Source organism: Drosophila grimshawi, unplaced genomic scaffold, assembly GCF_018153295.1.
Source record: "Drosophila grimshawi isolate 15287-2541.00 unplaced genomic scaffold, ASM1815329v1 contig_1377, whole genome shotgun sequence".
Lineage (NCBI taxonomy): Eukaryota > Metazoa > Arthropoda > Insecta > Diptera > Drosophilidae > Drosophila > Drosophila grimshawi.
The window spans coordinates 14,836,727-14,862,888 of NW_025062900.1; the positions used below are offsets into that span (position 1 = coordinate 14,836,727).

The 26,162-nt window shown below is 37.9% G+C and overlaps 3 protein-coding genes across 3 annotated transcripts in view; 2 read left to right on the plus strand and 1 right to left on the minus strand.

Annotated features, from left to right (window-relative positions):
• The window catches only part of LOC6562682 (discoidin domain-containing receptor 2), a 121,927-nt gene that overhangs the window by 80,365 nt on the left and 15,400 nt on the right, over window positions 1–26,162 (plus strand). The window lies entirely within an intron of this gene.
• LOC6562300 lies at window positions 11,081–11,464 on the minus strand. The gene has a single exon (XM_001988093.3). The coding sequence runs from the start codon at window positions 11,462–11,464 to the stop codon at window positions 11,204–11,206; it is 261 nt and encodes an 86-aa protein (XP_001988129.1). The 3' UTR covers window positions 11,081–11,203.
• On the plus strand, window positions 11,659–12,309 carry LOC6562299. The gene has a single exon (XM_001988092.3). The coding sequence runs from the start codon at window positions 11,662–11,664 to the stop codon at window positions 11,965–11,967; it is 306 nt and encodes a 101-aa protein (XP_001988128.3). The 5' UTR covers window positions 11,659–11,661; the 3' UTR covers window positions 11,968–12,309.

Here is a 26,162-nt window from a genome sequence, read left to right on the forward strand (position 1 = left end):
GGCACGCAATTGTCAAACACAATCGTCTGTCAGCCGCCCAGCCCGTGCTCCAGCACTCAAATGACTTCCATTGCATAACAATGCAATCCAATAAAAATAATAAAACAAAAAATAGTAGAAAGGTATATCATTTGACAGCAATTGGCCATGGCGCCCAACGTGGGCCATGAGTTATCTCCTTCTTTTTTTTTCGTTTAGCCATGTACAAAATTTGTTCCTCAGCAACGCCATATGAATTGCTAGCCATAAATTTTTGAACATGACAATCCGACGTATGCGCAACATAACTACAAATATTGCGTATGCATGACATGATCAGAAGTCTTTGTGTTACTTGCAATTTTACTGTAAAATATACGAAATATTAAGCCAACGTAATATCAGCTTAGCAATGCAGTAGGGCAAGGTTGAAGTTCAACTCTATTAAACGGGCTGTCTAGCCACAAGAATATTTTGGGTCTACTTTTGAACTGCTTATCCAAATCACAGACATGTTAACTGACCCGTTGTCGAGCAATTTGAGTTACATATAGCTACAATTAGTATGTCAAAGCTAGCGAGCTTAAGCCTGTCAGTGAGGGCATCAACTAAAGCACTTACTGGCAGGGCTCCGAATGTTCGTTCGTTCGTTCCTTTTTGGTTAGCTTAACATATTTGCCATAAAAATTAACTAAGATTTCAGGCTGAATTCACTTAAATAGAATTTCTGCTACATTTGCCCAGGCAAACAAAGAACCCAAGCACAAATACATACACACCACACACCACTTATACTCTCACACACTCGAATGAACGAATGAACGAATGTATTCCAGGCATTGTTTGATTTGCCATTTTACCTAGCGCACAGACAACGTCTCAGGAAACAGCAGCAAATATTAGCTGCAAAAACCACAACGAATGACAAGTGATGGATAAAGCTGCCAAACGATGTTTGCACAGGGTTCTTCGAATACGAAATACAAGTCGGGCAGATTCTTTATTTAATCTAAAGTAAAATTAAGAGAGATTAATTTATAATAACTATTTTTACACAGGATTTTAAATGTATTTTGCTTTTGTTGATTTTAATTTAATAACATTTACTTGTGAAAGACTTCACATATTTTTTTATGATACATAGTTGAATTTGTGCAGCTGCCAAATCTTAGGTCTAAAGTACTTTTCCAACTGCCACAATAAACCGTTTCACGCCACTGTGTCCACTTATTAGCTAAAATTTCACAACAATTTCAACCGCTTGCCCGCACAACTGTAAAGTAGTTCTGGCCACAAGCCAAATTTGCACAAATTTGCTAGCCACTCCCGCTTCTGCCATATTCCTCCTTTGGCTATGGAGAACTTGTCACAGCACTGCAAGGCAAGGCATACAAATTGTTGGGCAATGTTTGGGAATCGGAATGGGAATGATGGTACGAAGGCCACTATTAAAATTTTATACTTAACTAATGTGCTGTTGGTTGGGATTTTACTTCTGGTCGGATTCCGACGGCAAACAGCTGACGTAAACAGTGCACATAAAGAAAATTCACAGAAGTACCACAAAAGAGGAAATTCAGTAAATAAGTGTACACAGTTGCATTGCAGCTTAGACATACAAGCTTACATGTGTTTAGTCAACAGGATGTAGAATTGTCTTTGGATTTGTGCTTTTGCAGTTACTTTTGTTGCTTTTTGTTGCTTTTTGTTTTCGTTTCTCGGTTTTTGTTGGCAACGCCCATGTAGGAAATGAGTTTATTGCTGTTGTAAATATTGCAAAATGTTTTGTGTGCACCAGTAAAACAAAAAATTATTTTATTCCACCCACTCCTAAGCTATACCAAAACCTTTGTTGATGTCCGCAAAATTCTAAAATTCTCTCAGCTTCTGCGGTTTTAGTTTGGTCTTCCGTTGACTAGCCAGAGTAGTCATGTATCATTGATTTCACTGTTTTTGTTGAAAAATTACGGAGATTGGGTTACAAGCATAGCTGTGGGCAGTGTTTTATAATTTAAGTGCTTGTCTTTAACCACAACTTCAGTTCGTCGTCTTTCGCTGTCTGCCTGCAGTCAGATTACTCAACTGATGTGAGGTGTTGCAGTAAAGTTTAATGTGGTTAAAAATATGAAGCAACGAAATAGTTGAAATATTACTTATCTATATTTAAAAACAATTCAATAAAATGCTCATTCAAATAGTCAGAAAGTCACTCAAAAGAAACAACTCCCACTGCAAACCTATAATCTTATATTGATCATAAGTTCCCAAAACATTTTTGAGAATTCTTTATGGCAAAAATTTAAAATATGGGAAAAACAATTTTTTTCTGAGACTTTTTAATTTTCTCATTTATTTAAAAAAAACAATATAAATTACTTCAAAACTCTTTTGTTTATTATTTCTTGTTAAATTTCTTTGATATATTTCATAATTCTAAACATTTTGCATCCACCCTTATATAACTTTACAATAATTTCCAATCAATTACACAATTAATCTTGAAGTATATATAAGTAATAAGCAGAAGGCATGGCCATATTCGTAAACTAAAAGTGATTTAAATGGAACGACGTTGTCGTTATGGCAACACTTTTATCAACATTTCCTGCCAACAAGGCAAGAACGCATGTGAAGGAAGTTGCGAACCACAGGACATGAAAATAAAACAAGCAGCTGTTGTTGCTGACTCTGCTTCCGCTTCAGCATCTGCATCTGCATGTGCTTCTGCTGCTGCGCCTGCTGCAACCGAATCCTTGGCCGAAAAGAGCAATGCATTTCAATTTCGGCCTTTAAATAGTTTTGCCTACTTTCGAACGGCAAAGCAGCTGCAGCAGCAGTGCCAAAAAAAAAAAAACAATGTGCCCTCTTTCACTAGCTCGTTTGGTCTGCTGAAAGTTTACACTGTACAAATATGCAGAGCACATGCACACACACACACACACACACACACACACATGCAGACACTTATCTATATATACATACACACTCATAGAGGCACCCATCCATTTCCTTTCATCCCACTAGACTGCTGCATATTCTATAACGACGCATTTTTTCCCCCTTTTGCTGCTGCTACAAAACTCTTATCAGCGCCATTTCCCTTTTGGCCAAAAGTGGGCGGCATGTAGGGCGGGCGTGGCATTGCTTGCACCCAGAAATTGTTTAAAAATAGTTTGCAAGTGGTAAAGAAGATGATGAAAAAAATAGACCCCCGCACACACACACACACACTCGAGTGAATGCCCCAGAATATGAAATTTTGCGCTGAGTGTTGAGTGTAGGGCAGCCAAAGTGGGCGTTCTCCGGCTGTGTTGTCATTTATTGCTGTGCGTAGCTTTCATGTAATTTTCAAGTATTTTTTCAACAGCCAAAAACTGTGCAGTCTCTGCCAGTATCCAAAAAGCATAGGGTATATTAAGTTTGGCAAAGCCGAGCTGAAGAAATTCATAAACAAAACTCATTTGCCCTTGTAAGGTAATTATTTGTTGGCTTAATATGATTAGAGTTTAATATAAATTCTAAATACATTTAAATCGTGGTAATTGATTAAATATTTAATACATAATTAATTTTATTCGATTGGTTCGATTTGTAAATAACTTTTAATTATATATTTAATATGAAATATTCGAATAATAAAATGCTATATTTATTGGCAATATTTTGGATTGAACTATAGTCTAATATTGTTTATTTATAATATTTAATATATATTTAATACATCAATGCATCTACAAAAGAGTATCTAATCGTCTAAATCGCTTGATCTGTAACATTCTAACTTATTTCTCATGCTTCTTTTTGGCAGCCGCAATGCAGCAAACTTTTGTCATTCACCCACCCACACAGCGCAAGAGTGTGTGTGTGTGTGTGTGTGTATGGGTATATATGTATGTATGTGTGTGTGTGTGTGTGTGTGCATAACCCATCGTTGTCGTTGTGTCTGGCCCCATAGCGCACATCAGCTAAGTAAATAACATTTTTCGCACTCTTAGTCACGTTCCTAATCATTTTTATTTGGTAACTGTTTGGAAAATGTTTGCACACCAGCAGCAGCAGCAGCAGAAGCAGCAGCAGCAGCAGTAGTATTAGTAGTGGCAGTAGTAGTAGTTGCCACAGTCTACTCCTTGTATAACACTCTCACATACACACACACACACACACACACACACACACACACACACACTACTTGGCACACACATATACTATCACTATACATAGAATATTTGTTGAAATGAGCTTTGGCACTAATATCGTTTATTAGCTTGGCACTTGAGTGTTTAAATGCTGAAAAATTGTTCGTGATAGTCCTTGGCAGGACAACGACGGACGTGCAACGCTTGATGGCTTAAGAGCGGAAATGGTTGGTGGAAGGAAAAGGGGAAGGGGAAGGGGGGGCGAGCAGCAGTGCGCTTAACGTCCTCGCCATCGTTGAGTTTAATTTGAAATTAGTTGAACAGTTGTCGGTTTTGCGTTTTGTGCTAACCAAGCATTTTTGTGTGCTCAAATACTTTGCGGGGGGCAGTGCGGGGCACTCAGATTGCAGGGGTTGCTAGATTGCTGTGAACGTTGTAATAGGTCGTGGGCTCAATTGGGCTAAGGAAAAAGCCACCGCAAGGAAATTGTCGCTTTCAAGTGATAGCTTAAGATGTGAGCAAGGTCAGTTTTACGCTTGCGTTGCACACGAAAAATGTTGCAGAGAAGTTTCAAATAAATAAAAAAAATAGACAGGAGTCAAACTGATCACTGCTTAAAATTAATTATAAAAAATTAGATAGATCCACTGAAAATAAATGTATGTGTTTTTATAGCAATAGCTTATCTTGATAAAATAAATTTATTTTCCCATATTTTTATTTAACTGTATGCAAATATAAATGCTATATTTGCAAGCACAAAAACTGACATATCAATTATAAAATGTGGACATGAACTGCTTTGTACATCATGTAGTTGAATCGATTGTTGAACTTGATAACTTTTCATTAAAAACTTAGTGACAGCATTTCAAACCCCACTAAAAGCTGCACCTGCATTTGGCTAGCTTACAACACACACATTTATTCAACAGTAAACATATATAGATTATGTGGACGTGGCTGTTTGTGGCAATGCGATTCTCGTCACTGCTTCTACTGCTGTTGGTGCTGCTGCTGCTGCTGTTGCTGTTGCTGTTTGCATATTGTTATTAATTTTCATTTTGAATGGCATGTTGACAGTCACTTTGACACTGACAGCTTTGGTAAAAAGTAGCAGCCAAGTGGCAGAGAGAGATAGAGAGGCAGCAGCAGCAACAGCAGCAGCAGCAGCAGAATTGAATACGTTGATCCTGCTGGCAGAGCCAAGAGATGAGAGTTGAAAGCTGCTACGACCAGTCGGCGTCAAAAGGTTTATAATTTCAAAACAACCAACTGATGTGGCACGTCAACAATATACAGCAGGTGTAAATCTCGCACACGCACACATTGTTTTTGTTTACTTGTGTGTGTGTGTGTGTGTGTGTGTGTGTGTAAGTTTGCAAGCTTAACTTTTGGCCAACATAGAGCAGCAATTGCCGCTTGCTGTTGAACAGCTGATAAGCAAGAGTCGCCCAACCACAGTTTCAAGTCTGCATCTCGTTGAAACTGTCAGCTAATGATATTTTTATTTAAAACTCTGCTGGGGTCTTTTCAGTTTTCTGTTTGGCTAAGCTCAAGTGACGTTTCCTTGGCTCGTTACAGCCTCTCGAGCTTTTGCTTTTTGCTTTCTTAATTACACCACTCGACAAATGGCTCGCAAAGTGTAGCAGTGCAGCTCAAGAAAATTGCAGACACGCAAATAGCCTCAACCCCTGAGGAGCTTCGCAAATGCTGAATATCAGTTGAAGCGAGGGGTTAGCCAGTGCAACGTTAATCTTTAAAGCAGCAAATACTGTTTAGAGCAAGTGGAACACTTGGTAGAGACATTTAAAAGTTCTTAGCAAAATATACTTTCTTTTTTGTTTTTAATTATTGAGAGAAAGGGTATTTTGTACTTCATATGTATTACATGTTACTTGCCAAAGTCAAAAGACCCAACTACAAACAGTTTATTTTGAGTCACAGCCAAACAATGCTGCTGCTGTAGCCTTGGTGTTTCGAAGGCAGCCCTTCTGGGCTCACATTGCATGACAGAAAACCTTGGACCAACTCTACGTATGAGCAATATTTGGCTTGCAAGTACACATATTTGCTTGCTTCTTACTCTGCGTGATACGTTCAAACAGTGGCCTACTGTACTGTGTACTGTGATCTACCTTGATGGGAAACAGGCAATTAGGGTTCCTAAAGTTGAACCATAACTGTGGCTCACATTTTAGAAGGAGCTATGGGTTTGATTAAATTAATCCTCGTCACAGAAAAAATAATAGTAGTTTTTGTTTTTTGTATATCTGTAATATAAAATCAGGGTATACAAATATGAATGTATACAATGTAAAGTCATAATAAAATTGCAAATATGATTAAAAAAAAAAACAATAATGACTTAAAAAATAAAATAGAATTAAAATAGAATATCAATTAAATTTTTTTTGTAATAAATGCAGCTTCACTGCATTCCATTCGAACTAACACAGACCTTAAAATAAATACATATACTCTGCTTTAATTCTTTTTGTTTCCCACTACAACTGGGAACATTTCACATAACCAACCTGCATGTTCTTCATTGTCAACATATTCATATTCAACATATGGTTGAAAATAATATGTATACATATATATATATATATATGTGTTTGTCTGAGTATGAAAATATTTCGTTGGCCGTGTTGTATGTGGGTCGTTTTTGGGGTTCGGGACTCGGGTCCCATGTCCGTTGCTGTTGCTGTTGTTGTTGGCCCGTATTTCGACACCTTTTCGCACATAAATTTTAATAACACATTCCAGGAACGCAGTGCATGTACATTGCACCACTCTTACGCCCTCAAAATATATGATATATATAAATATATATATTTGTATATATTTGTATATACGTGCACAACACACAAAACAATTCCCATATGTGGCGACACGTAGCTCTGAAAAATGCTGCTGTTACTGCTGCAATTGGCAAACAAGTCAAGGTGGTAAATAGCAGTGGAGTTAAGAGAAGTTGGTTAGGGGCTGTTTGATGGGAGGGGTGTATCCAACTGGGACGACCTACATGGCGCTCATTTTGTGTCAACTGCACAATGTAAATTGCCAAAAGGGCAGTCAAGAACAGCAACATTAACAACAACAGCAACAACATGAGGCAAAACAACAATGGACACGCCCGTTGACAAGTAAAAAGTGGGTGGGGTGCACCAAACAACAAAAACACACACACAGCAACAGCAGCAGTCAATAAACTATAAAATATGCAATGTTTGAATATTTTTATTTTTTTTGCAACGAAAATATTTTATGCATGCAGGTGAATTGATTCAACGAGCTGCCAACGAATGAATGCATAAGCCAAGCTGGCATTCAGTCAGCGAAACCAACCAAATGGCAACCAACGTTGCACCCAAAGGAAATTAGCTTGACAGGAAATTCCACAACATTGCGACGAGGTCGCGAAACCACCAAGACCACCCACAATCCAACCCATTGCACCAGTCGCCGACCCACCCACCCTCCCAAATCTCTGGGCTGCCGCAATGCACGTTGACATTTTCACTCATGCCGATTTTCATATTACATTTGGTTGAGCTTAAATGACAAATGTGGTTGGTAAGCCGACGTCTGGGAACTGCGTCCCCGTTTCTGTTCCTGCTACTGACTTTGGTTCTTGGTCTGGGTCTGAGCATGGACTGCTCGACTGTGCAGATCGCCTGCCGGCTTGCATTGAAGTTGAGGCATTTTCGGTTTGTGGTGTTATTGCTGAATGACAGCCGAACGGACTGACTGACTGACTGACTGACTGACTGCCTGAATGACTTTATATTTGAGTTCCACAGATTGTATGTGTGTGCTGTGGTATGCTTGTTTGTGAGTGTGAGTGTGTGATTGACTGCATACTCCTCTGTCTGGTCGCGTTGGCTTTGTGATTGAGATGGATTGCGTTGTTGGTGGCAGAAATGCGGCGACAACGACTGCCATGTTGTTGACTGCCTATCATTTTTATACTCTGATATCATATTTAAAGGGTATACTGTTTTGCAGCTTATGTGTGCGTCAAACTCAACCAATGACAAATCGATAATAAGTATATATCGAGCGATCTTACTTACCTTCTCTTGTGAAACTTTTAAGCGAAGAGTCTCTGCCTTCCCTACACCCAAAATTCTGAAGAAGTTTCGTTACCACCTGTTTCAGCTGAGATATCAGAGTAATATGCGGTCGGTAAAGTCCAATTGCAACGTTCTCACTTGTCTGATGACCGAAAGAGAATCAAATCGATATAAAAAAAAAATTAAAATAAGGAAAATTACGATTTCGAGCTTTTCCATATTGTTTAAGACAGAATTAAGAGCTGTCAAGAGGTATCATGTCCATGCAAAAGTAAGCAATAGTAAAAGACTGACACAAAAAAACATTCCCTTACTCACATTTCCTTACCAACAATAATATTAATAGGCAATACACTGAAAAAATCGGCGGGGCAGGCCAACAACGAAGCAAGCGGATGTCCTCCTCCACATTCCATGTCAGATGAATGAATGGAAGCCATCAGTGATGGGCATATGGTCAGTTTGATCGATTCCTGTTATTTATGTGTTGGCCATTAGCAACCGAATTAATCGAAATGGCTTAGCTAATTGGCAATATATATGCAATTAACAGTGAAGTTGAAAATTTTCCTCGATAGATAGAAATGAATAATCAATGGATATATGTTTCCAGAATTTACAGAACTCTATATTAATGAGCTTACAAAAATGTAATTATTGTCACAATATTCATGTCTTTACTTTCTCAAAATGCATACAGAGATATAGTTTAGATACGCAGATCTACTTTGGATATATATATATATATGTAAGAGTAGATTTGAATAAACAAACGATTGCTTTAGATATGAAAGATAAACAACTCAGTCTTCATTGCTATCAAACTAATATTCGTTTCAATGGAAGTGTCTTAATGGGTGTTCCGTCCCATAAAAAGGCCTTCTGGTGCAGAAACAACCCCCGTGCATTTGCACGGCACAGCAACAACAATGACAAACAATTACAATGACAAAGCACAACAATGAGATGCCTATCGCAGCCTATAAATAAATTTGCCATCGCCAAGTCAAAAGCAATACACAAAAGGCAACAAAACTGCGAAAATATTTTGGAAATTAATGCAAAGGCGTGCATACACACATAAATAAAATAGGGAAAGAAAAACACGCATACGCAGTGTATGACTTCGGCAGAGATAAGGGGAGTGGGAGTAAAAGCAATAAAACCGTCAAGTTGGCAACATTGATGGGATCGAGCGGGACGAGTGAGTACAACGTTTTACGATTGTAGACGATGTCAACAAATAGAGCAAATACTGTTACAGTTGCGGCAGGACCCAGGAACAAGAACCAGCCCAGTCTGGGCCCAGCACCTGCGGCCTAAGAGTATGCAATAAAAAGGGCAGCCGCTTTTCGTTGTCGGCATTGCGTCGTCGCCGCTTTGCATTACTCCTGCCAAAAAGGACTTGGCTGCGTTTCTTTTGATGCTCTTAATAGGCTGTATGTAATGGGTATACTACACTTAGTGGATAGCAGGTTCGAATAAAATATTTGTATTGGAGGTTCGGTTACTCAAACTACACTATTCAATTTTATAAATAAATATATAGTAAAATTAATCCATTTGTAATTTACTTTTGGCACTGAATATAAACTCCTCATTCAATTTGAATTAAATATATTGATAATCTCAATATTAAACTTGAAATGCCCTTCATTTAGAAACTTTAGTTTGCTTTTAGACGATTATTATGTATTATGATCTTTACTGTATGCTAAAAATTAAATCAAAAAATTTTACAAAACTTTCAATAAAATAATAATTTTAAAATGGTTAAGCCTTGAACTATTAGCATGATCTAATTTGTGAGACATATCTCAAACGAAAAGGCAAATGTGTAAAACCTTCTGTAAATTTACAGAGTATTTCCACGGCGTACATCTATTTGTATTTACAATGCTTACTTTGTTTGCAATGCGCTTTTAATTTGACCGCGTCTGGCGGCAACGATGGCGATGACGCCGACGACGACGACGTCGACTTTGGCGTCCTTTCCTTTGCCAACGCAGCGGCGCAGAAACTTAATTTTGCTTACTGTTCTTGTTGTTGTTGTTTTTGAAGTTGCGTTTTTGCATTGCTTTGCAAAGTTTGCCGAGTCGCTGAAACTTTAGCCATTTGTTGTTCTTGCAACAGTTTCCAGAACGAGGCTATTTGTTGCTTCGCTGGGCCAGACGACATCAACGTAAATGTCGCCCAAAACCAATCATTTCCTTTATTCTCAGACCAACGCCGACGACCCGTTCCTTACTATCTCTCAGCGGATGTCTTACTAGGCGGGCAACATTTTAATATACTTGTGGATGCCATTGGCTCAGTGCCATTTACAGCGACCCATGCTCTAGTGTCACGCAATTTTCTTACCAAAATAAATTTTATTTCGCACGGTTTTTGGTTTCTCGACGTCGTTTTTCATTTCATCGGGCGTCCTGTTTATGAACTGGTTGCCTCTAAATTGTCTTTATGCCATGGGCCAACTGCATGCCACTTAGACGTTGTCCTTTGACTCAGCCTGCTCGCTGCTTAACTTTCCTTCATTTTCTTTCCTGGCTCTACTCCCGTTTCTCTTTTTTGTGCTTTTTTTTTATTTTATTTTATTTTTTTGGTAAAATGGCAAAATGGCAGCTTTTGGGTGAGCGAACAGAGCTGAAATTTTTGCTTAAATTTAGTTTTATGCTTTTCGTCGTCTGACTGCATATTAAGTCGTCGTATCCTGAGGGAAATTAAAATGTGCTTAACGAATAATTTGAGTCCATTTGGCTACTGCGTTTTGATGCCCTGTAACGGAAATGCACAACAGAGCTGTCATTGAAAGTGCCCGTCCACCCCAACATATATTCGTAGTTATATATACGTAATATATACAACGTCCCTAGAAGTTAGTAATTAAAGTTTGGATGTTTGGAAAGAGCTTTGTCACAATATTTTGTAATATTTTCTAAATTTCATACAGAGTTGAGTTAACTCGTGAGGCTCAATAAACTTATTTTAATCTTCAACAAAAGTATTCTATTCATTCTTCTCCTTGCCATTTGTCGAGTAGCCTTCATATTCGGGCCCATCATATTGTTCCTTTTCAATTTTTTTCACGTTTCCATACTTATACCATATAACGGATACGATGCCCATGCCAATCCCAAAGAATACTCCAATCATACAAATCGCGGCTAGAAACACCAGATAGTGCACATCATTCAGCAAATATGCCAAGAAGTCTATAATCGGTTGAGCCACATAGAAGCAAACGATTTCAATCGGATTTAACATCATTTTGTTACAGTTTCGATATAGATTTCAAAAAATATTTTGACGATTGATTTCCAATATGACTTAAAAATCGAAGGTATTTATTTTAACTCGAAAATCAGTTGGCATTTGAAATTCGAAGACATTTCATTTTATTTAAGAATCAGTTCGAACATTTTCTATTTGAAAAAAAAATTAAATTATACAAATTGCGCATTCTCATGGAGTTTCAGGAATATTTGCAAAAGCAATTGAACATATTCAATTATCATTTACACTCCGATTATGGCCTGCTGATCAAGACGGCAACTTGCATTGCCTTTGGAGCACTCTGTGGCTGGCTAATGGGCATCGTAACTTGGATGCTTTATAAGATAGCGAAATGGCTGGAAGTACTGCCTGTGACTGAGTACAACTATCAGGATGATGATTTGGATTTGGATTCACAAACAGATATTGGGTATAATATCCAGCCTGAAAGCTCTATAGCCACTTTAATAGCAAGGCAACAACAAGGGCAGCATTAGAATCGCCTGTCATTGATCCTTTGAGTGTGTGCGATAAAGTTCAAGACGCGAGCAATAAAAAAATGCTTTTTGCTCGCTTAAAATTCCTCTTAGACTGTCTCAAGTGGCAGGCGATTTGATACTGCCGATACTGTGGCAGAATAAGTATTTCGCAACTGACTGCCGCAAACTCATTAGCAGATTTATATATTTTATCAATGTTGCAGCGCTTTAAATTCAATTACTCATACGCCACGTAGCAAGCAAGACCACATGAAAAGCAGCTCCACACTTGGCATGTGTGCTTGCTTTGAACATTGCTGCAGGCTTGCAATATTTAATAAACCATATCTTTTATTCTTACCTCCTCTCCGTTGTGTTCTAAATTGTGTAAAATTCTTGTTTTTGTTGGTCTGCGTGTTGCCTGCTGCTGATTTTCCACAAATAGCCGGCAGCTATTTTTCCACAAATTCTATATGTTATGTATATATTGGCTGTCTTTTGGCATTTCTGCTGTGTGGGTAATGAAGGTCATGACTTGATTTTAAATTAGCCTTGTAGCTCACTTTTGCTACATGTTTTTTCGGTGATTGCTTTTTACGGATGTATCTTAAAAAGTAACACGATATGTATTGCAAACTTTAACGATGCTTTCTTTGCAGGAAACTCAAAAGCAAAAACTTGAGCCAAAACGCAAACAAATTCCTTTGGTCTAGAAAAAATATCAAGATCGATCAAGTCGATGATTATGGCGTATAAATAGGATTGTGTAAATAATTCTCAAATATTTATTTACACAGATATGAAGCTTCGCCCACCTTTGATTTAATCAATTGTATTTTGTCCACAAATAATAATTTGCCATTTCTGCAAAATCTGCAAACTAAAACTAATAGTGGAAGTAAGAATTATTAGTGGTTTACGTTGTTACTGGGATAATAAACAAAAATATAAATAATGTTGTAAATATTTATGCTTTTGTTATTACTCAAGTTATATGAGTAGCTGTAGGACAAGAGCGAGCATTAGGAATTTTAAGAAGTCGATCAGCAGCAAGCAACTAAAAAGTAAGATCATAATAAAACGTAAAAAAACAAAAATATTTGAGAAACATACCAGAGTTTTAATGTAAACTTCATGATATAAATATACTTTTTATTATTCCCCAAATGTACAGTCTACATTTACAAAGCTCGCTTTTCATGCAATGTTTTACCCGCAGTTATTAGCCTACTTTCAACAATTTGGCAACGTCGTCTGTTCCATTGTTGTTTAAAGACCATTGTCTATGCTTGAACACTTGAGAAATGCTTACAACATTTCACAAACAGACTCAGCAGCAGCACCACAGTGAAGCCTCTGAGAGCGACTGGGAGCTAAGGGCTAAGAGCTGCGACTACGACAACCCTAATTCTGGAAAGCGCGATATAATTGCGAAAACGTTACAATGAATTGGGCGGAGAGGAAGGTGGGGGAAGCCATATTGCGGTAAGACTAAAAGAGAATCTGAATCTGAATCTGAATGAATTCCCTGACAAAGGGGTGGGTGGTTCAAAACATTTAATCACCCAACGCAACCCACACAAGCCCGTGTAATTCATTTGACGTTGAATGCAGAGTTTAAGCCAGATGGCATTCCCCTTCCCTTTAACACGGGGGTTGTTCGCTAACCAAATGCAATCTCTCTGACGTTCTCGTGTTCCTCGTCCACGGGACACAAAACAGCTGTCAGCGAAGCAAATTTTCAAAATGCAACTCCCAAAAAGTTGTCATGCACTTTAGCAGGCTGGCAGAGTGGAAATGTGCTTTAATTGATACATAAATAACAAGGGAGACTGTAGCAATTGTGAATACTCGACTGCAGCATACCTTTTTTAATCGACTACAGTAAGAAATACATGAATATTGAAATTAGATTAAAACAGAATCGTCAGGTATTTTAGGCAAATATAAAATCATTTAAAACTTTCCAAATTTTAATCTAATAATTGGCATTAAAACTTATTTATTTGAATGAAAAGCTACTTCAAATCCAGCCTAAACTTAAACCTTTATATATATAACAAAAAAAAACACCTCTTGCATTGCATTACAGGGTGTTCAAGTGCCAAGTCGCCACCAGACAGCCAAACACTCTAAGCCTTCGCCGGATGAAGTGTGTGTCGGTTGTGGGATTCATTAAGGTTTTTCATTTCATTGAAACATGAGCATTTTGAGAAGTATTTTTCATATACATATGAATACGAAAGCGCCGTCGTTGAAATAAGTACTACAGTCCGTATATATATATATATACATATATATATATATATTAAATGTATATGTACATAATTTATATTTTTACGATTTTTCCCGTACCGTGCGTAATGAGGCAGTCGGCTTAGAAAGGATGGGATTGCGTTCGTTCGAGTGGGTGTGCCTTGTATGATTGTCTGTGTGTGTGAGTGTGTGTGTGTGTGTGTGTGAGTGTGCATGTTTGTGTGTATGTCCTTTTGTTATTGTCTAGGCAACGGCTCAGTGCCCTTTTTTATATGCATCAACAGCGCAGCACCGTCAGAGTTGCATTTTCCGGCACTCGCATTTCCATTGGGGAAATAGCATTGCCAAGTATTTTACACGGCTAGGATGCTCGTCTCACTATCTCACTATCTGTCTGCCTGTCTGTCTGTCTCTCAGTCTGTCTGTTTTGTGCTCTGCCTCTAATTTTGGTACATTGAACCGTCCCTCACTTATGTTTTCATGTGTATGCGGTTCACTTGCCATGAAAATCCTTTTGGGGGTTTTTTTCAGCCAAACTATGAATGTAACTCGTCGTATTTTTCCATTGAAGAAAGGAAACTAAAGCAGAAGTGGTTTAACAAAGAGCTGCCTTAAGGAGTACTCTAAAATAAAGCACGTTACAACATTCGTAACTTTGTACATCATTAGAAGCATCCACATGTATCTATTCCACTCAATATTGATTTATTCATTCGAATGATATATTTCATGTTGTGCCTGGGTCTTTTCGATTAATTCGCTTGCTAATGGCCAGCGCATAAATAACAAAAACTCAAACATGCTGACCACAGGCACTGTATTATTGCTGGCCTTCATTCATTCGCTTGCCGTCATGTGGAATACAGAGGACATCCGACTGCTTCGCGGTGGGCTGGCCCAGCAAATCTATCGCCATTTTTTCCAGTGTAACGCCTGGTTGCTCTACGGCATCGCGCGTTGTTGTCATTTTTTCAAATTGCGCTACAACTTACAGTACAAGCGATTGGAGCAGACACAGTATCATCCCATCGCCTCCAAGTTGATTGTGATTGTTAAGTTTTTAATATTCCTACGCGATTCGGTGAATTATTTTGTTCTCGGTCTTGTCCTATGGATATATTTCTTTCGCGTCGAGGGCAGTACCGGACAGAACTTTTTGATTAGCATCGTCATCCAAGGCTTTATTATGTACGTGATGCGGCGCATTATAATATTTTTGCATTCGCAGGAGGATCGCCAATTGATTATGCATGTGGTGAACGAGATCTTTTACATTACACGGACCATTGAGAGCAAGTTTGGTATGATCTATCACTGCGAATTGTCCCTCCTTTGCGTTTACAACGTGAAGCTGCTTTTGGTATACATAATGATGGAGTCGATGTGGCACAAACCCTATTTTCTCTGGATGAACTTCTTCTATTGGGTGCTCTTAGAGTATTGCAGTCTAGCGTATTTTATCTACCAGATGATTTTACAAAATTGGTATCGCAATTTGGCCTACTTCCTACAACGGTTTATCGAGTATCATCAGAGTCAACGTTTAATATCTGGTCGCTATCACCGCCGGCTCTTGTCGCTGTTCAAGCTCCATTTGCGTATCAATAATCTACATCAATGTATTAAGAAGAATGTCGCCTGGCTACCCTCAGCGATCTACTTGGCAATATTCACCAGTATTTTCAACATGACTCTGTTAATTGAGTGCATTGTCTTTGCGGTGGATGAGATTGAGAATAAAGTGTATATCATATCAGACGGTTGTCTTGGTCCTACCATGATACCAATAATCAACGTTTTTTTAATTGGCCTGTGTACGGATCGATTACGCAGCGAGGAGTTGGCACTACAACAGCAGATTGTACTCATAAATGTTTTTGTATGTCCGCAAAGCTTATCCACATGATTATACACTGAAGGTGCTCAACAATGAGGTGGGTTGATGAATTTATTCAATACAATAGTTGTTTCATATTTTCGATTGATTTTAGCACACATCCCTGATTGTGCACCAGAAACTGGAGCCGTTGCAAAATGTGATCATTTTGGATACCACCTGTGATCGAGAATTTGCTTTTAATTACTTTTTGACAATCATTCTAACCGCACTATCCTTTATTCAATATACTGTTTCAACAGGTCTCGTTTTGGATGAATGTGTGACCCACAAATAAGATATATATAAATATATATTTTTTATTTTATAATAAACTAAATTTCGGAAACAAAAAAACCAAATTAAATTGCTTTCGATTATTATTTTGATTGCCTTATTTCCAAGTTTGGTTCTTTATCGAAGTATTTCAATTGGAGTTCAAAGTTCTTCATCTTTCTATGTAGTTTCCATCACATTTCATCGACAATAACTCCATCTATTCTTCCATTTATCAACAACAAGGATTTACACTCAATAAACGCAAGGGCTCTAACATTCAACAGTCACGTACAAATTCGACATACATACTACATTTTGCAGAGCGAAAAAGACTAAACCGAATATTCAATTTTTGATACATTTTGCTGGTACATTTAAATTTATTTTTACAACCCTCCAGCGAACGTGTGTCGCTAACAGTGCCCATACCAGCCAGACGATAAAATAATAATCGATTTGACTTTGGTTTGAGTTGTTTTTTTTCTCTCTCTATTGGTTAAGAAGCCCACAACTCATCTGCGCCGCCCCACAAAAATGAGAGGCAAAAAAATGAAGCAGCTCTGGCACTTCCTGCTGGGAATCGATTTTTATACATTTCCCCAACCTGCGATGCTACCAAAATTTATGCGAATTTGAATTTGATATGGTTAAACTGTTTGCCTAGGCAACGTCAGCCATGCAAATGCTTTGATAAGAGTACCATAAGGTGGGTGGTGGGGTTATGGGGTGGTGTATGGTAGGCTGTCATTGTGCCTAGCTTTGTCGCTTTTTAGTGTAAAATTAATTTGCTATAATTCATCAATGGACCCAGGCAAAGGATTATTTTGCATAAAAAATTGTGGCACTTGTCGATTTTGCATAGTCGGCTTTTGGGGCACAGTAGCAGCTGTTAGACAGCGATTGGGGGAGGGTGTTCAGATATGAGGTAGCAGAAGAGAGGAGGACGAGGAGTCGTGGGTATTGCTTTGCCATTCGGTGTGTGTAACTGACGCACTTTGTGTAATTTATGGCTGCACATTTATTTTATTGAGTTTAATGTGGGCGCAGTTGTTACCAGCGCCTTACAAAGGTGAAAGGTTGGGGACGGCAACGGTGTGGATAAGAGCTGTGCAGGCAGGCATTCAGGCAGGTTGAAGGATGGGAACTGGTGGCCCATTGGCGCTTTGTAATGCCTGACTGAGCGCACTGTGCCAGATGTATTAGGTTTGAACAGGGATGAATGGTATATAGTCGAAGATGCCACAAACCCGATTCATAAAATTAATTAACGCTTTCAAGTTATTGAAACATTTAATGCACGACTAAGTGCTGCTCTACAGAATATGTAATTAAAACCCTTTTAAATATACTTAATACTTCCTATCAATGAAAAATGAAATAATCTAAAAGATATTACGAAACTAGTTAAATCTTTTATCATTCAATCAAATCATCTGCAATCTCGAAAACATATAATTTGGTCCTTTGAATCAGTTAATTTTATATATATAGCTACTTAAAAAATCTGAAAAAGTGTATTTAATTTATTGACAAATAAATATTATTTTAAAGAACAACTCTTGGCTCATTCATATGTTCTTTTTTTTTGCATTTCACATCATTTTTATTCAAATATAATATATGATATTAGTTTTATTACTTAAGCCTAGTAGAGCCTCAAAAATTAGCAGCTTTAATTAACGCTTCAAGATTTATTTTCAGGTTTTTATGCCATGGCAAACGAGTAATAGACTAGAACTTAGCATTAAAATTTAATAATGCCAATTAAAGGAAATATGCTTTGTTAGACGACTCCTATGCTCAATGGGCAAACAAATTAAATCGTTAGCCCCAGAAACTTTCCGAAAACACAAACAGAAAATGCCGCCTGTTTTGTGTGCGTCTTATTGGGCTGCCCAAGAACTAATTAAGCATTCAAAAACGTTTTGCCATAAAGTTTAAATTGTCTGTGGACATGGGTACTAGGCTACGAAAATCCAATAATAAAGCCCAAAGTCGACTACGACGCTTGACGCTCATAAATTATAGCAAATTATTAAGCAAGAGTCAAAAAAGTTTGTACTGCACGCTCCAACAACAAAGTGGCGAGTACATTGCGTATACGTAATACTGAACCAGCGCGTCGCCTTGTGCTGTGCAAATGATTTATTTTTATTATTATTGGCGGTGAATTTTAAATCAAAAAGCGCACAAATGTTGCTGCCCCAAAATTACGAGTGACTCGTCTCCGTCCCCGTCCCCGTCACCAAGCCACCCACCTCCCCATTCGGCTTCCGCGTCCACCAACGAAAAAAGTATGCTACAGTTTTGTGTGCTGCCGTCGGTGGCAGCTGCTTTTGTCATTATTAATAACTGTTAATTATTCACCATTATAACTATGCTTGAGAGCACGTTCTTGTTTGCGTTGTCGTCTGGACGTCGGACCATGCTCACCCCACACCCCCTCCCCACTTACCCCTCTCTCCACATTGCTCTATGTACTTTGCCGCTCAAGTAAATTCTCTTTTCACATTGTTTGGCATTAAATTTTCTTTGCTTCTTAGTTAACGCCTGTTCGTCTTGTCTCTCTCTCTCTCTCTCTCTCTCTCTCTCTTTCCGTCGCTTCTTGCACTCTCTGGCATTCCCCTGCTCTCTATTATTCTCTATTGGCCATATTTACATATTATTAAAAAGTTTTTCAAGCTCAGACGACAACAACGAGAACATCGAGGAAAAAACTTTTCTATTTTGCCTTGGCCAAAGTTATTGAAAATTCATGAATAATTGACATTTATTGCAGTTGGCACAAGTGATGGCCGATAATGGACGACCATACGCCCACTTTAGTGGAGGCGTGCCATTTCAAAATGTCCCACTCTCTCGCTCTCTCTCTCTCTCTCTCTCTCGTTCTCTGTCTCTTTCATTTGCATTTGCGTGTGGCTCTCTGCCCATTTATAGACATAAATATTAAAGTAGCTTACGTACTTAATTGTAAATTATGTATTCAATTAGTTATGCCAGGCTGTCGAAACTCAGAACGTTGTACGCAATGCTACTCACAGTTGCAGTCTTTTGAAGCGAGTGCAATGAGATTGCAGAATATTCAATCAAACTTTGATTCTACTTAATTTACAGTTCATATGCAATTTTGCAACTATTAAATATTTATTTATTTGTGTGCAATGCCCTTGTTTAAATGTTTATCATATATATTAGTTTAAAGTGATTATATTAAAAATAAAATTACATCGTATTCTGTAACTCAACTAAGTAACTAATCTTAGCTGCAATTTATTTGTATTTCGTTGTATTTTCGTGAGCATCAAATTTATGTGGCAATCAGTTGGCATATGTCAAAATGTCAAAACAATCAGCACACTAGTCCAAAACTAGCTTGACATCAAGAACAAGTGACAGCTAATTAATTACATTTTTATCAACAACAACAGAAAGCATTTACCAAGTGAAAAGCTTCAATTTATGTGAGCACAGTGCAAGACAATTCTATAACATTAAAAACATCGTTAAATTATTTAATATAAATTCATATGCAAATGAATTAAATGAAAACAACATGCTTTTATTCATTTAATAAATATAATTTTGGACAACAAACATTTTATTTCGATAGGCAATCAAAATGACAATGACAACGTCAAGTGCTCTGACCGAATACATTTTAAAAATCTCCCTTGAGTGCTAGATTAAATAAAACATCATCATATCAGACAAGTTGAATAGCAAATTTATGTTTTAGTTTAAAGAACTGCTAAAAGCTTTATACATACATATATCTATGCACTGTGCGGTTGATCGCAATTCCATTTTTGATTAAATGTGGCCCGCAGCGAGATTACCAAATATCCAACATATCTACATACCTACATGCATATGCATACATCTACATATTGCCCACTCAGTAGATGTACGCACTGAAAATGTGTCAGTCTCTCCTCCTGCGGCTCCTTGCCATTGTGCCACGAGTTGGCTGCTGCCTAAATATGTTTTGCCATAAAATAACACCAGAAGGCGCTGTCAGTAGCATAAGCTCAGCATTTCCGTTTTTGTTTTAGTTACAACTAAATGCATACATATATATACATATCTACATACATACAAGTGCGTATATATGTAAAAGGTATACATAGATATATCAAAACATTTATGCTGGAGTATGTAAACCGCATGTGCTGATGGTTTTGAGAGTCGGCACTACGCATTGCCAGGCCATTGCATTCAAATGCATTTAATTAAATCAACTAGAACCAACAGGAAAATGCAGCAACATCAGCAAAGAACTTGATTCAACCCAACAAATGACCTTCCATTCACACACACACACACACGTCCTCGAGCGCTCAATATGAGCCTCATAACATTTAAAACAAAATTTATTTTGTGCAAATTTTGCCAGGTTCGTTAGTTTTAATTGTGTTTAGTTTTCATTTTTAGTGCGAGCTGGCACAGTGGCACAAAATTGAGCATAATACAAATCGAATAACGACAATTTTTGACTTGCTTACAATTAACTTTCCGGAAATTTATTTATTTTTGTTGTATTTATTTTTTTTTTGATTTTGTTAGTCAAATGTTGTGGCTTTTTCTGCCAAATTGACAGTTTTGGGATTGCGGTTTTTAAAAACAGGCGAAGCCATTAAATAAAACAGCTCGATCGAGAGAGCTGTCGACCTGTCTGACTGCCTGCCAGCCTGCCATCCTGGCCCACTATCCCAAGGCCAATCGCCCTGTCAATTAACCAACGGCTGAAACAACGTACCCGCATCAGGCTGTCAAAAAGTTAAATGTGGAAAACTCGTTCGCATCATTTATATTATTATCGCTAATTGAAGACAGCATTGAAGGTAATGCCCAATGGCTTCAGATAAAAGCGCCATCTCACAATATTGCACTTCACAGCCTCAACCCCGTCCCGTGACCAGTTCACAATTGAAATCAAATCATGGCTGAAACGAACCAATAACAACGTGGCCAAGCAGCCAAGCCTAGCTAAAGAAAAAAGGGTAGAAAACAAAAACACTGTATTCAATTTTATTAACACTCGAATGCATTTTCTTTGTTCCAATTCAGTTTCCTTTTTGCCAGATTCAGCTGCTGCCATGAAACTTGACAGTAGGTTCTAACCCAATGGGATAATGTTTTGAATTAAGTTCATTTTTGTTCATATTGTGTTGTTATTCAAAAGAAAATTCTGCACGACTTCCCTGATTTACTTGCGCCTAAGCCAGTCGGACGACATTTGTTTAAATAAATAGCGAAATAATTTTAAGTGGTTGGCATGCAAAGTTTTAAATACAAATTTCATATAAAATATGTATTTACAGACTAGATGTGCTCAAGATTCTTAAGATTTTGTATAAATGCAATTAATCATAAAAATCTTCTCTTAAGTTCTAAGCACAGATTACTTACTGAAGAATCTATTATTTTTTAAACTTAACAGATATTTGAGTAATTCATATTTCACTCTTAAAGTGAACCTCGTAACATAATAATTATCATCATACATGCGTCAACATTGTAGCAGTAGTATATTTAATTAATTGAAATGCCGTCTTCTTCTTTAGACTATCCCCAGGGCACTCTGCTTAGGAGTACCCCAAACTTAAATATACATAGCCTCCATTAGTAGGGCAGCGAGGCATAATTGTGCCAACATTTAGCATCATTATTTTTGCGCATTATCTTTGATCTTAATAGTTTGCTTTGACAATTTACCATGGCAGAATGTTTTTACTTATGGGGCCAGCCCGCAAAGCATTTAATGTGATTAATTAATTTAAAGTCCCCAAGGAGCACGAGGCTGATATTATCATCATCTTTGACGTCCAATGTTATTTCAAAGCAACGGCGAAACATTTCTGCCCACTGGCTCTAATTGCCTTCTATCAAACGAAAACCTTTCGTTGACACTGACACTTGAAAAATATGATGATAAGGAAAAAAAAAAAAAACAAAAACAAAAGAAAAGAAAAGTGTATAAAAACTAACGAAAATTTTGATGTTGACTACCGCAAGGCTCGTTTTGAAAAATGAATGACTAATGAAGAGGTTGAGTGTTCAGCGCAAGTTGATTGTGTTTATTTTTTTTTCTGTCTTTTTTTTTTGGTTGGGAGGCGGGGTGAACCCTTTGATAACTGACACCAGGTGAGCAGCGGTCGACACTTTTGATGGACAAGCCTCACCGGTACAGTCAAGACAAAAGACGAGCCGCGCTGAGCCGGGCCATTTATCAAGGCGCCCTGGCGACCATTTTAGCTTAATAAACAATAATCAGGCTGTAATTATGTGATGGTAATGGCATAATGCGAGCCCAGACAATACGTCAACGTCCTTGTTTGGCTTGATAATTGAAAATGTTTGTAATTTTCGCCTGGCTTTCCTTTTTTGTTTGTTGTCTTGCTTTCCGTCAAACTTTGCACTTTTATCTGTTGCAAAACTTTTGCTGGCCTTTTTTCTTTATCCTCTTCTTTTTTTTTTTGTTGCTGGTTGCTGCTCGCACAAAACTTTTGCGACAGTTTAGGGATTAGCAGTCCCGGCAAAAAAAAAAGAAAAAAGTTTCAGGTCATGTCCACATTTAAGTGCTAAAAATTCGCTGGCTTATGCGGCACTTGATGAAGTTGTTGTGCGGGGAATTAAATGCCAATATTTTGGTTTAGTCCTTATTGCGGCTGTTACTAATGGATTTGTCTACAAAATATTGAAATACAATAAAGCAACAGTATAGTTATCCTCGAAGTGGTACCATACGTGAACCGAGCAAACTAAAGTTTGGATTATTATTACTGCCAGCAGTCCACGCGCATAAAACTTAAGACAAACACAGCTGACGGCTAAGAGAGAGAGAGAGAGAGAGAGAGATAATTTAGATAGATAGCTGCCGACAAAGTGCGCAAGAGAAAGAGGGGATGTGGCTTGAAGGCAATGCGGCCTATCAAGATAAATATTAGGCGCATTTTACGCCCGCTTATTATTTTTAGGCCAGGCAAAGTTTAACTTTTAGCACGGGATGCTGCTTAAACTAACAAAAAGTAGCAACAAAATATCAACAAAACGGGTGGGTAACACACACAGGACTGATTATCTTTGCAAAACTTAGACGGTCATATACACTTTCTGAAAATCTAAAGACAGCCTTACCTATAATCTAACAAACTATACTGATTATGTGCAACTGACATTTTCATTTAAAGCTAATTGAATGAGAATATTTTCTTATAACAATTGTTTCTTTAACAAAATTCATAAAATTAATAATTATGCATATTAATTACATTATTGTAAAATTAATAAGAATATTGTTATTTGTTTGTTTGTATGATGATTTTAAATATTGAGCTGCCATTTTTGTTAACAATTCAATGAAATTGAATATTGCTTGATTCAGCAATCATGGCTGAGTATATAAAATCGCATCATTTTCAGCCTAATGACTAAGCTATAACACCCAAAACAAGGGTATGGTAGGTGGTACAGCAATTCGGATGGAAAATTAAGTCCCAGCGCAGCTGACGTACTAATAATTTTCGGTACACGCCAGACGTAAGCCCGAAGCTGTTGCTTTGCCAACGACTTTGTAGTTGGGGACGATTGTTTGGGGCCAATAGGGACATTATGCGGCGGCGGGTGCGGGCGGGGTAACTTTTCACTAAGATGCTTGTACTTCCAGGCGCTACGACTGGCCGCTTGAGCAATTTAACTAAAAGCTCAATCAATCATCGCACATAGACGGCAAGCGGATCCATGGTAATGCTTAATTTCAGCTTTAGCTGCTCCTCCTTTGTCAATGTTGTCATAGAGTTTCGTTGGCCAGCGACCGTTTTGTCTAAAGAAGTTTTAAGCCGCTTTTCAAGGCGCTTTTTGAAGTTTATCTGCTCCGTTGCCAGAGACAGACAGCAGGCAGCTACCTGGGCAAAATGTGTGTTGCATGCAACATTAGGTGCCCGATAGAAAAACATATTTGCTTAGCTGCAAAAGGGTTGATTATTAGGCAACGAAAATTGTCGAGACTAATGCGCCCAAAGGCGGCTTAACGATTAAGTCTGTAACGTGACGAGGCCTTAAAGTAATTGCTTGGAAATGAGCCCAGCTTTTGATGTACATGTTGTGCAATTAAAATGGAAAGCCTTAAAGTAGGCTACATAAAAGAAACACATACATAAAAGGTGTGAACGACCTTAAAATGCCCTGCCAGAGAACAATCTGCAACAGTAAATCCTGTGTAGAAATGAATTAATCTGTTTCACAAATGTTGCATAAGAAAAATTAAGATTACTCGAGTCGAAAGGATTAGAAATTAAAAGAAAAAAAACTAAGCAGAAGCCATTGGGATTGTGCATAATAAAAGAGGCATAAAATATCATCGCTTTGTTTGATTATAATTATAAAATATAAGCTTAAAATATAAAAGAGCACCTGCATTGCATTATCCATAGCCAAAATGCCCAGCTGCACTATTTCAGGGCTAGAGTTGATGGCATAAAAACTATGCTTTATATACGTATAGCTCTAGGCTGTTGCCACTCTTATTCCCAGACAACAAGAACGACAATGATGATGATGAGCGAAATAAAAAAAGAAATGAATATAAGAAAGAAAAAACCAGAGAATACAGCCAACAGTAAGAAAAACAACAATACGAATAAGAATATAATTATGTCTGCTTTCTGCAATTATTTCAATTATAAACACAAGCTGTTGCATTTGGCAGTGCGCCACAGCAGCACCATCAGCACCGGCAACAAACAATGCAAAAGTTGCTGCGGGGCGAACAAAGGGTGGCCGACAACAGGGTGAAGGAAGGCATTTGGCGCTCGCATAAAAATCTTTTTGCAGCGCGCAATGAGGGAGACGCTTACATAAAATGAGCACATTAGCCTAAAAGCAGGCAGCATAAACTGTGCGAACTCCGACAGCAACAGCAACAGAAGCAGAAGCAGAAGCAGAAGGTGTTCGACTGAGCAAAGAAATAAAAGCCACCGGCAAAGAGTTATCTTTGGGTTAATGTGTATTTAATACCCTTTCCGACATATGGCAGATGTATCATCTATTCTTATATTTATATATTTATATCTATTTTCTAACAAAAACAAAACAAATGGCATATTCCGAGACTAACACGGTTTATTGATGATATATTAGAAGAATGACTGCTTTATATTAACAGCATAATAAAACACCTATATGTGGTGTTTAGTGAGTTTGGTTAAGCTATTGTTACAAACAAAACAAAACAAATGCAGCTCGAAATGAATTCTCAACATATTTTCCCAAGCAAGTGGTCTGAAACACCTCTTTTACCCATTTGGAATGTGTAGAGGGTATAAGCATAAAGAAAAGCACCAGTGCATGCAGCAGTTTTTTATGTAAGTGCCACTGCCTCTGTTGCTGTTGGTGTTGATGTTGCTGCCGCTTGTTGCATATGCATGCCTAGGCGTAATGCGTGAAGTCTGGACAGCACAACAACAACAGCAACAAAAACATAATTACTATATAAACTGAACGAGCTTGACTGACTTTTGACTGTGTGTGTGTGTGTGTGTATGCGTGTGTCTCTCTCTGTTTCTCCTTGTGTCTCCAGTCGCTGTTGCAGTCTATTTGTTTTGTGTCGTGTCTTATTTTTGGCATGTGCCGGGAACTGTTTTTGGCTCACGTTTGCAAACAGCAACAAAATCAACTCGTGCTCATAATAAAACTTTTACTATGACAGTAAAATTTTAATGAAATCACTGCAAAACTACAAAACACTTGTGCTACAAAAAGCGTACCACAACCAGTAACAGGACCAGCACCAGGACCAAAGAGT